The sequence below is a fragment of the Lampetra fluviatilis genome, chromosome 34, assembly GCF_964198595.1.
Source record: "Lampetra fluviatilis chromosome 34, kcLamFluv1.1, whole genome shotgun sequence".
NCBI classification, from domain to species: Eukaryota; Metazoa; Chordata; class Hyperoartia; order Petromyzontiformes; family Petromyzontidae; genus Lampetra; species Lampetra fluviatilis.
Window position 1 is genome coordinate 4,060,382 of NC_136308.1, and position 10,869 is coordinate 4,071,250.

A 10,869-nucleotide genomic window follows, 5' to 3' on the forward strand; every position below is an offset into this window, starting at 1 on the left:
CGGGCGCTCCAGCTGCGGGAGAGAGATTCAAACAAACGCCACCACCACCCCCCCCCCCCCCCATGGGTCCCACCGTGTGGCAGAGGTCGCGAACGGGCTTTGATTCCTTACCCGTACCCGTACCCGGCCGCACCAGGGTCGCAAACGGCTACCCGTACCCGTACCCGGCCGGGTACGGGTAGCCGGGTATCGGGTAGGGTACGGGTATCGGGTACCCGGTTGCGACCTCTGCCGTGTGGTGTCTGGGCGTGCCGCGTGGGGGTGGGGGGTGGGGGTCAAGCCTTGCGACGAGCCGAGGGCACGACCCTGCTGACCCCTTGGTGGAAATTCCACGTTGACACTGCCAGAGGGGGCATCCTCTTTGTGTCACTCAGCCCACCCCTGAGTTAACGCTCGGCCACAATGTGAACTCGCAAACTTCCGAGAAAAAAAATGTTTCACGGACGACTTTGCGTACCTAATTAGGGGTGGGGTTTTTTTTAATCAAATTATCTCTCACACGAGAAATAATTAATTTCGGTGGAGTTAATGACGCTCGACGGAATCGCATTTCGGCACATTATCTCCTCTGCGTTAAAAGTCTGTGTCACCACCACAATAATGGCATTAATTAATCATCCCGATATTTCCCGGAGATGATCTGTTAGTGCACACCACTCCGGTGTCTTTGTGTCTTAATTCCCCCCTTTGTCCCTACAACCCCGCGTACCTGTGCCTCCAAGCCCTTGCTTGACCTCACCATCATTTGAAGGAATAATCCAGTAATGTTATTAGTTATCGAGGAAAACTCTTTCTGAAACTCGTGAATTTTATCGTCACGGCCTTGCTTGAGAATGTTTGGCCCAAACTCTGAAAGCCTCAGTTGGGGGGGGGGGGGGGGGGGGTCGTGGGGTCCCGTATAAATGAGTGAATTGACACCGATGCTACTGTTGTACCTGCGGTATCCATCCTCCCATCACGTAGATGTAACTGCCGACCGTCAGGGCCACGTGTGAGGCCAACATGACGGGCAGCGGAGAAACACTGCGCCACTGCTGCGTCATCCCTCCTCCTCCTCCTCCGTCACCTCCTCCCGACGAAGGGAGGGGCAGCCTCTCTGCGGCGTTGGTGACGAGGTAGCGCTGCTTCTCCTGCACCTGGCCGCCCAGCAGGTAGAGGTGTCCGCGCGCCACCGCCAACGCGTACAGCTCGCGGTACGGCGCCGAGCACACGTGCTCCCAGCTCGACGCACGGTACCTGTCGCAGCCACGGGCACGCGCGTCCGTCGTGTCTCGCAGCTGCTCGGTGTGGGCCCGTCATGAGTCCTTCCATCCATGCTCAATCGTCTCCCCCCGCCGAACTCATCCCTCGCTTCCTGTCCACCCAATAGCAACAGCAGCCACCCGCCACTAAGTGACGGTGATGTCACCGCAGCGCCTGTGCCAGGCCAGGTGCACTTTGAAGCGACGTGAAGTGTCGAAGGCTCAGCTGACAAGAGGTCATGGGACAGAACCAGGTGTTGCCGTGGGGTTGACTAACTGAGATGACTGGCAGGCAGATGCACCAGCTGTGCCCCCTACTGCCCACCCACCCACCCACCCTCCATCACCACACAACCCCACATTACCACCACCGTCCCAGCCCGCTCGTCCAAACCCTCACCTCACGAACTCGACCCCGGCGGGAGGCGCTCCCCTCGCGCGGCGCGCCGCCTTGGTGAAGCCGGCCTCCCCGGCGAGGATGATGTCGTTGTCGGCCGTGACGACGCCGGCCCGCACGGCGGCCAAGGCCTCCCCCTGACGGGGGCAGACCACGTAGCACGTGCGGCGCAGAGACGGCGCGTAGCAGAAGCACGCGTCGGAGTAGCCCGGGCGTCGCGAGCGCACGCCGCGCGCGTCGGTGCCCGCGCACACGATCACGTCCGATGTCTCCATGCCGTAGCGGAGGCCGGCGCCGGGGGTCGCCACGGCGAGGGAGGCTCGGCTCGAGTCGACCGACTCCAGCGCCACGGCCAACATGTGGCTGCAAGCGGCGTCGCTCACGAGCACCGTGCTCCTCTGGGCACGCGTCCCAAAGAGAGTTCCATTTGCGACAAGGGCCGAGTGCAACTAACAAAATAATGCATCAAGCAGGAACTAAACATCGTGGGGGGTGGGTGGGGAATAATAATGCACGGAAGTGTTGAAAATTCGTCGCACGTACGGCATTTGTCTGTAAACACCGTAACACACGCGTGCTCGTGACGATGAGTCGTCGAGCTTTCGGGGGTGTTTTGTGGGTTTGTCGCCTGTAGGCACACTTTATTAGGCTCCGACTGGTAGCCCGGCAGCAGGGGTGGTTTAACAAGGCCTGACTTTTGCTGACGAGACACACAAGAGTTTGAAACCAGCACAGAGATTGCCTGCTTGTTTATACAAAAGCTGCTGCTACTGCTGATGGACAGCGCGTATTCGCCGAACGCCGCTCGACGCATCTCCACCAAAGTTGGCCTCGTGCCTCCCGATGAGCCACTTCAAGCAGATTCATCTCAGCAACCAGGTTCACTTACCCGGTCTGTAGACCTCTCATTGATAAGCAATACTAATTATAATTCACATTTGTAAGACGCAGAGTCTGCAGGGTAGACGGACATAACTCGGACATAGAGGCCAGTTTAAAGCAACGACTGCCCGCACCTTGCCGTAGTGCATCATGATCTGAATGTGTCACAATCGTCTGGCATGCCGGTGCCAATTGTCGTGTCTGCACGGAAGTACGGTCGTTGAAACATCGGCCACAATGGCACTTCCATCGTCATCATCATCGTCATTATTATCGTCTTAATCGTCATCATCATCGTCGTCAGCATCGTCGTCATAAGCATCGTCATTATCATTTTCTTAATCGTCATCATCATCGTCGTGGTCATCGTCGTCATCATCGTCGTCATCATCATCATCGTCGTCATCATCATCATCGTCATCATCATCATCATCATGGTCGTCATCATCATCATCGTCATCATCATCATCGTCATCATGGTCGTCATCGTCGTCATCATCGTCGTCGTCATCATCATCATTATCGTCATCTTCATCATCGTTGTCATCATCATCATCATCATTGTCATCATCATCATCGTCGTCATCATCGTCATCATCATCGTCATCATCATCATCGTCATCATGGTCGTCATCGTCGTCATCATCGTCGTCGTCATCATCATCATTATCGTCATCTTCATCATCGTCGTCATCATCATCATCATCATTGTCATCATCATCATCGTCGTCATCATCGTCATCATCATCATCATCGTCATCATCATCATCATCGTCATCATGGTCGTCATCGTCGTCATCATCGTCGTCGTCATCATCATCATTATCGTCATCTTCATCATCGTCGTCATCATCATCATCATCATCATCATTGTCATCATCATCATCGTCGTCATCATCGTCATCATCATCATCATCGTCATCATCATCATCATCGTCATCATGGTCGTCATCGTCGTCATCATCGTCGTCGTCATCATCATCATCATCATCGTCATTATCGTCATCATCATCGTCATCATCGTTCTCGCAAGCATCGACGTCACCCGAGGACGTCGTCGTCATCATCATCGTCATCATCATCATCGTCGTCATCATCATCGTCATCATCATCATCGCCGTCATCATCATCGTCATCATCATCATCGTCATCATCATCATCATCGTCATCATCATCGACGTCACCCGACGACGTCATCGTCGTCGCCACCTTGAGGCTCTCGCTGAGGCAGTCCGCGCTGACGAGCGTGAGCCGCACGCGCGCGAGCAGCCCGGCCAGGCGCGGGGCGCGCGCCCGGCGGTCCCAGCGCGCCCAGCGCAGCACCACGTCCAGCACGGGGTCCTCGCGCGTCACGTTCAGCTCGTCCGACGAGATCAGCGCCTCCAGCTGATCCGCGCTGACCTGCGGGTAACACGGGGAACAGGGGCCGTCCATAAATGACTAGGGGGGGGGGGGGGGGGGTCTGACATTTGTGACGATGTGTGACGGGGGGGGTTGAGAAATGTGGCGTCACATCAAAATGCGCAACTTTAAATAAATATAGACAACGCGTTCTACTTAATTAAATTGACTTTTTAAGCAATGTTTTCTCCTACAACATCAGAGTGCAGCGCCACATTAAACACACACTACAATGACAATAGTTTAAAGCGATTTGAAGCATGTTTTATTTGGGGGGGGGGGGGCAGAGCTTTGTGACGTCATATTAAAGGGGGGTCTGACTTTTTGTGACGCCGTGTGACGAGGTGGAGGGGGGTCAAAAATCGTCAAAAATCGCGTGACGTCATTTATGGACGGCCCCAAAGAGGGGAGAGTCGTGAGCAATGTGAATTGAAGCGAGGAGGACGACCTAAGAGGCCCATATGTAGACATGGGTTTGCCCCCCACCCCCCACCTTATCTCACTCCTCCTCCCTACTCGCTCCCCTTCAATAGAACCAACTCCCACTGAAGCACGCGAAAGCAGTCGTCTTCGGTGACCTGCGCAGAGGCAACGAGCGGCGACACGTCACCGTGCTCGCGTCGTCACGAACCGGCGCGTTGTGTTCACGTGACTCAACCTCACTGATCGGCCGCGTCGGGTGGTGGTGGCGGCTTTGACGACACATTCATATTCGCCGGGCCAAAATGTGTCCACGCCTGGGACGCGACGCGTCCAGTGCGCATCTCGCCATGACTGAGGCTGCTCTCCCCCCCTTCCCCGCAGCTGCGATTAGCCCGGTTGGCTACGTACGGTGCGAAAGAAGTTCAACACACACACGTGCGTGCGTGCGCGCGCGCCACCTATTCCAGTTTATATTTACGTGATCTGACCCATCAACAACAACAAAAGGGAGGAGGGGGGAGTAGGAACCAACGGCACGCACGCGCTCGCACGCACGGACGCACACACTAACACATGCGCACGCACGGACGCACGCACGCGCGCGCACGCACAAACACGTGCGCACGCGCGCGCTCGCTCGCGTACCTCGAGGATCTCGTCGTGCAGGCAGACCTCGGCGAAGTGTCGGCGCAGGAAGTCGTGCGCCGCGTCCGCCAGCTGCTCGGCGCCGATCTGGCGCGCGAACGCGTGCAGGCCCACGCAGTTGGACGCCTCCATGTTGTCGAGCATGTGGCGGGAGCAGGCGGCGAAGACGCTGTCCATCTGCAGCAGGAACGCGCCTGTCGCCACGCCCTGCGCTCCCACACAACCACCAACACCCCCCCCCCCCGGCACGAACGCACGTATCGCAAAAGTGCGTGCGTACGTACGTGTGCCTTTGTGGGTCGAACGTGCCGGCCATCATAGGTGCTGCTCGCTAACAGCACTTGCCCCCAACGGCTACACGGGGGATCTTTGTCTTTGTTGAACTTGGAGAGCGGTAGGCGCGCTGCGCTCCGAACCCATCCGCCCGAGTTCGATTCCTGCTCACGGCCAACACCCGGTGACGATTATCTGGACCGGTCCTGGGCCTCTCCCTAGGTCGACTCAGTCACAAATGAGTACCTGGTGCGGTGGGCAAACATCGACACTGGGAGAGACAAAGGCGGTCAGGCGTGGTGCTGGCCACCTACCCCCTCGTGTGCCATGCAGCACTTGTGTCCCCAGGTCTGTCTCCCTTACAAAAGCTCTCGCTAGTCTGAATAAACTCTATTTAGGCTTCAAAATAAATAAGTCTTACGTGGTATGCCACTTGATGTATCATGGGGTATTGTTTGTCCGCTGTTTATGGTGTTGAACGTCTTTCGCACCGTACGCAACCAACCGTGCTAATCGGAGGTGCAGGGGAAGGACAACTAAACAGACAAAGCAGTTTCGAAAGAAACGAGTTTTTAATCTAGATATACAAGTGCATGGCTCCAGTGGCATCCTAATTTCGGAAGGAAGAGCGTTCCAGACGGCCACAGAAGCACGTGTGAAAGCGCGCGATGCGGCGACCGAATTTGTTCGATGGTCAGCCAAAAGCCGCTGCTGCTGCGAGAATGACAACCGGAGTTCGCGTGATGGCTTACGCTGCTTGACAAGATCAGCAAGGCATTGTGGTTCATTTGTGCCACCCACCCTCTCGTAACGAAATGTCCCATCCGAGTTTCAACGTCAGGCCGCGACTGTTTCAGCCTCTCGATGAACTGAACATCTGTGATAAAAAAAAATCATAATAACTTAATTTTAAGCTTTCGTGACTGCAGGAATCCATACTCTTTGGTTCTTTCGGTAAAGTCACGTGGGTAGAAAAAATAGTAGATCACGACGTTTGGATCACTACCTACGTGACTTTACCGACAGAACCAAAGCGTATTCACAATAGCTCATGGGATTCCACCGGCCTGAATAAAGATTCTAATTCCGAACGACAAATCGGGAGAAGGCTTCGCCGAGACTCTCATCGCTTGCTCACGGCTCGCCGGAGTTTTAGAAAACTCGGGGCCGGATTCTCCTGGGATGTGGCATGGCTGGGGCAAAGCTTTGATCCGAGTGGCATCAAAATGAATCGTGGTTGCGACCAGGGCACGTACAGCACCTTTCGCCAATCTGCTGCTGGGTTGAGTGCCTCCCTCCGAACCGTGTTGGTCGTCGGGGTGTTATTGTTCGACCGTACTTCACCGCGCTGTCAGTGCGGGTCAGAGGCGGACAGCACCGACGCCGTTTTTCCACTGCAAGAGCCGAGCCGGGCCGAGCCACCGCCGTCGACGACGCCACGCAGGAACGAAAGTCGCCAGAGACGCGCACACGCGGCACCGTGGCGCCGTGGTGTCCTCACGGCGCACCGACCGCTGACATGCGCCACACGCGGTCGAACGCCTCTCTCACCACCCTGCCTCCTGGCCCTGCTTGGCCCCACAGACGGCTCGGTACCGGCTCGGCACGGCAAACGGCCAGTGGGGGGGGGGGGGGGAGACCCTGCACCGCGAGGTCCCCCACTTTGGCTATGCCGGGAAGTGCCAACGGAAAGAAGGGGGTATCGGAGTGCTGGAGGGACCAGGGGGAGTAGTGGTGGTGATGGGGGGGGGGCAAGGCGCGTGCCACTCGCCTGCACGTTGGCGTTGCAGAGGCGCAGTCGCGCCGTGTACATGTAGTCGAGCAGCACGGCGAGGCTGTCGGGCGCCAGGTCGTGGAGCCGCACCTCGCGGCGCTCGCACTCCGCCAAGCCGCAGGTGAACATGGCGCGGAAGTAGGGGCTGAAGGCGGCCAGCACGGCGCGGTGGCACGGGAAGGAGGCTGCCCCCGCCAGCAGATCCACGTCGGTGAGCTGGCGCGTGTCCCTCAGCCGCGAAAGCTGCTCGAGCAGGAACTGGCTGTGCTTGGAGCCGCATCCTTCACTCGCCTCGTGCCGCGGCGCCTCTGGCAAGGGCTCGCGATGCAGCCCCGACTGGGCCATGACTAAACCTTGGAGTTGATGGCGAGAAGAAAGCCCTGCGCTCCGGCTGGTTGGGGTGGGGACGCGGGGTCGGGTGGTGGAGGGTTTAACGACGCATTTGTATTTGCGTGATTTAACCCGAAAAAAACACATTTATTAAGTACCACTTTGTCCGATGTCAACAGCGGTTTTGCTATGGGTAGACTCACGCCTGCCACAGTAATGTGGAATTTTCACCGTGGGCTCGCATCGCTTTGTTCATTTGAGAATGGATCACCACGCAGATGTTACGGAAATCCCTTCCCGTTGGGCATCGACGTGCCAGGAATCGATGTAACAGCAGGAAATGTGGACTACTCTCTATCTGGGATAGAGTGTTACCCCCTCGCACACGTGCGGGTTTCTTTGGGTGCTCCGGTTTCCTCTCACATGCATATAAATACTCACTCTTAATCGACGAATACATTTTTTTTTAATGTGAACATAAAAACAAACGATGCAGGACTCCCCTGAAAAAGAGTGCTTGGACTCGGTGTGGCTTCCTGGGTAAATAAAACATTTCATGTCGTAATAGTTGTATTATTATTAAACTGCTTTCAAACAATTTGAAGCTTTGGTGACTGCAGGGATTCATCTTCTTGGTTTTTTCGGTAAAGTCACGTAGAATGGAAATAATAAAATAATAAAATAAAACATAATCAAATAATTCTCACGACGTTTCGGCCAAAACGCAAGCAGCCGTCCTCAGGTCTCCCCGACAGACCTGGTCTTCACCTGAGGACGGCTGCTTGCGTTGTGGCCGAAACGTCGTGAGAATTATTTTATTATGTTTTATTTTATTATTTTATTATTTCCATTCTACGTGACTTTACCGAAAGAACCAAGAAGATGCTTTCAAACAATTGTGGGAACGCATGTGACTCTCACGTGGTCATAACAGTTTAATGTGGCCACTTGGCAGAGCCCGGGCGAGTTGAAGTTCTCCGTGTAGGAGTAGAGGGGAGGGGTGAGTATGTGACTGGACGGCTATACTCGGGTTGGGTAATGCGATACGCCTCAGCCAATGCTAAAAATAAATTCTACAGGCACTGGGGCAGCTTGCTGCAACATTCAACCATCACGAGATCAGCCAGAGACAGCTTAGCCTTCATGCAGGCCACACACACACACAGCAACTTCAACTTAAAAAAACAACGCATTACAAAACGGCGATCGAATTAGATCGATGAACGTAATCATCTGTTCGTTGCCCCACCTGGTAAAGAAAGTGGGCACGCAAATGAAAAATAATGGACACTCGTCTGTCTGTGACTCCGTACACACGGCGTGGCGGGGATTGTTTTTGTTCAGAACAACGCAGGTTACGATTTTGCTGGCTCGGAAATGGTTCGGAACGCTCTAACTCAAAACACTTTTAAAACATTGAAATCAGTATAAGAATCATCATCATCATCATCCTCCGCGTGAAAGTTGCTCAAGGGCACAATGACAACAGCCCGCAAACAACTGCGATCCGACAAGCAGCGTGGCAGCGTGTAACATTCGAGCAAGCAGCAATGCACAAAGACAAAGATCCCCCGGTGTAGCCTTGACAGACTTTCGGGGCAAGTGCTGTGAGCGAGCAGCACCTATGAAGGCCGGAACGGCACGCGGAGGGGGGTGGGTGGCCAGCACCACGCCCGGCCGCCTTTGTCTCTCCCCCTCCCCCCGTGACGCACAGAATACACATAACCACAACCACCACCACCACCAGTACGAATCTCCCGACTTCCGTACCTTGAGGACAGGATAACAATCTAGATTTGAAGCTTTCGTGACTGCAGGAATCCATTATCTTTGGTTCTTTAGGTAAAGTCACGACGTTTTTTTTCTTGCGTAGTTTTTTTTCCCGATGACGATTGCTTGTGTTGCGGTCGAACCGTCGTGGTTTATTTTATTTTATTTCTACCCACGTGACTTTCCCGAAAGAACCAAAAGAGGACAGAATAACAACATCGACACTGTGGATCATGAAGCGGCGCGTGGCACGGCACCCACCCAGGGCCTCTTACCTCCCCCGTCTCTCCGGGAGCAGCGGTGTTGCTGCCTCCGTGCGTTCTCGCGCGAGGAAATTTAAAAAAAACAACCGGGCACACACACACGCGCAGACCACCCACACCCCACCACCACCCCCCGGGTGTCAGATCAGCGAGGTTGGCATGAGGCTCACTACAGTGCGCGTGGCATCTGCTTTCGCATTTGCATTGCTGTTGCGTTGACCAACACCGGGTACACAGTGAGATTCGCCCCGTGTAAGTCTTTACAGACTGCTGGGGTAAGTGCCGTTAGCGAGCACCTATGAAGGCCCGCACGGCACACGAGGGGGTTGGGTGGCCAACAACACGCCCGGCCGCCTTTGTCTCCCTAGTGGCGATGTTTAGACACGGCACTAGGTGCTCATGTTGGGCTGAGTAGACCTAGGGGAGGCCCACGACCGGTTTAGACAATCTACCGCTCCCCATACTCACCTTCCCAATGGCATCGACCTATAAGTCGTAGAATATGTTTTGTATTGGAGTCTCATCATCATGCACCTGGTTATTGAGCTGGTAATTAAGCAGCGCCTCTCAGGCTAGACTGACCAGATTATCGGATCAAAGGTCAAATGTTGTCATGAATGTAACCCCATTCGTCAATGAAGTACACGCATATCGTACATTCGTTGCAATCGGCGTAGCGGTCTCTAGACAGGTCTCCAGAACCTCACGCGAAATACGACAACTACTTCTGTGCATAGCAAACCTCCTGCAACATCGCGGGTAGCTGCTGCTAATGCATTGTGTGGGGAAAGCCATCAGCATGCATTGTAACGGATATACAGCATCGCATACATCACACGTGCAGTATAACGCCAGCCCTCCCCAGCCACTCAGCCAGCCCCTGAAAACAATCACTATAGATCCTATGTCAGTGGCGGATAAACTCAACTATGTACTATATATTTTGTTTATTTTATCAGGTAAAGCCCGCTTATTTTCAGAAACGACTCGGAAGCAAATGATAGCCCAATGAAAGAAGCAAATACTCTAAATGCTTAATTATAAATGTGGAGGGGAGAACCAGATGATCCGGAGAAAAATGCACGTGGGGATAGAGAGACACGCAAACTCCAAATACAGCAGCAGGTATCGTCAGTGTAGGGATCAAACCCACGACCACCTGTACACCTGGCGAGGTAGTTAACATCTCCTAGCCACCGTGATGATGATGAGAGAGAGAGACACGCAAACACCAAATATACAGCAGGCGTCAGAGTCGGGATCGAACCCACGACCAGCTGTATGCCAGGCGAGGTAGTTAACATCTCCTAGCCACCATGATGATGATGAGAGAGAGAGACACGCAAATTCCCAATATACAGCAGGTAGTGTCAGAGTGGAGTTAGAACCCACGACCTCCTGTACACCAGCCGAGGTAGTTAACATCTCCTAGCCACCGTGATGATGATGATGAGAGACACGCAAACTCCA

The 10,869-nt window shown here is 54.4% G+C and overlaps 1 protein-coding gene across 1 annotated transcript in view; it reads right to left on the minus strand.

The window, feature by feature from the left end:
* The window catches only part of KBTBD12 (kelch repeat and BTB domain containing 12), a 19,560-nt gene extending 12,137 nt beyond the window's left edge, over nucleotides 1-7,423 (minus strand). Inside the window, exons 1-6 of the mRNA XM_078872576.1 lie at nucleotides 7,034-7,423; nucleotides 4,990-5,196; nucleotides 3,730-3,921; nucleotides 1,642-2,036; nucleotides 936-1,236; nucleotides 1-12 (exon numbers count right to left, since the gene is read on the minus strand). The exon at nucleotides 1-12 is cut by the window's left edge and continues 139 nt beyond it. Of these exons, the coding sequence (XP_078728702.1) occupies nucleotides 1-12; nucleotides 936-1,236; nucleotides 1,642-2,036; nucleotides 3,730-3,921; nucleotides 4,990-5,196; nucleotides 7,034-7,381 (1,455 nt within the window). The 5' untranslated portion in view covers nucleotides 7,382-7,423. The remainder of the gene's footprint in view (nucleotides 13-935; nucleotides 1,237-1,641; nucleotides 2,037-3,729; nucleotides 3,922-4,989; nucleotides 5,197-7,033) is intronic.
* Between the last annotated feature and the right edge of the window lie 3,446 nt (nucleotides 7,424-10,869).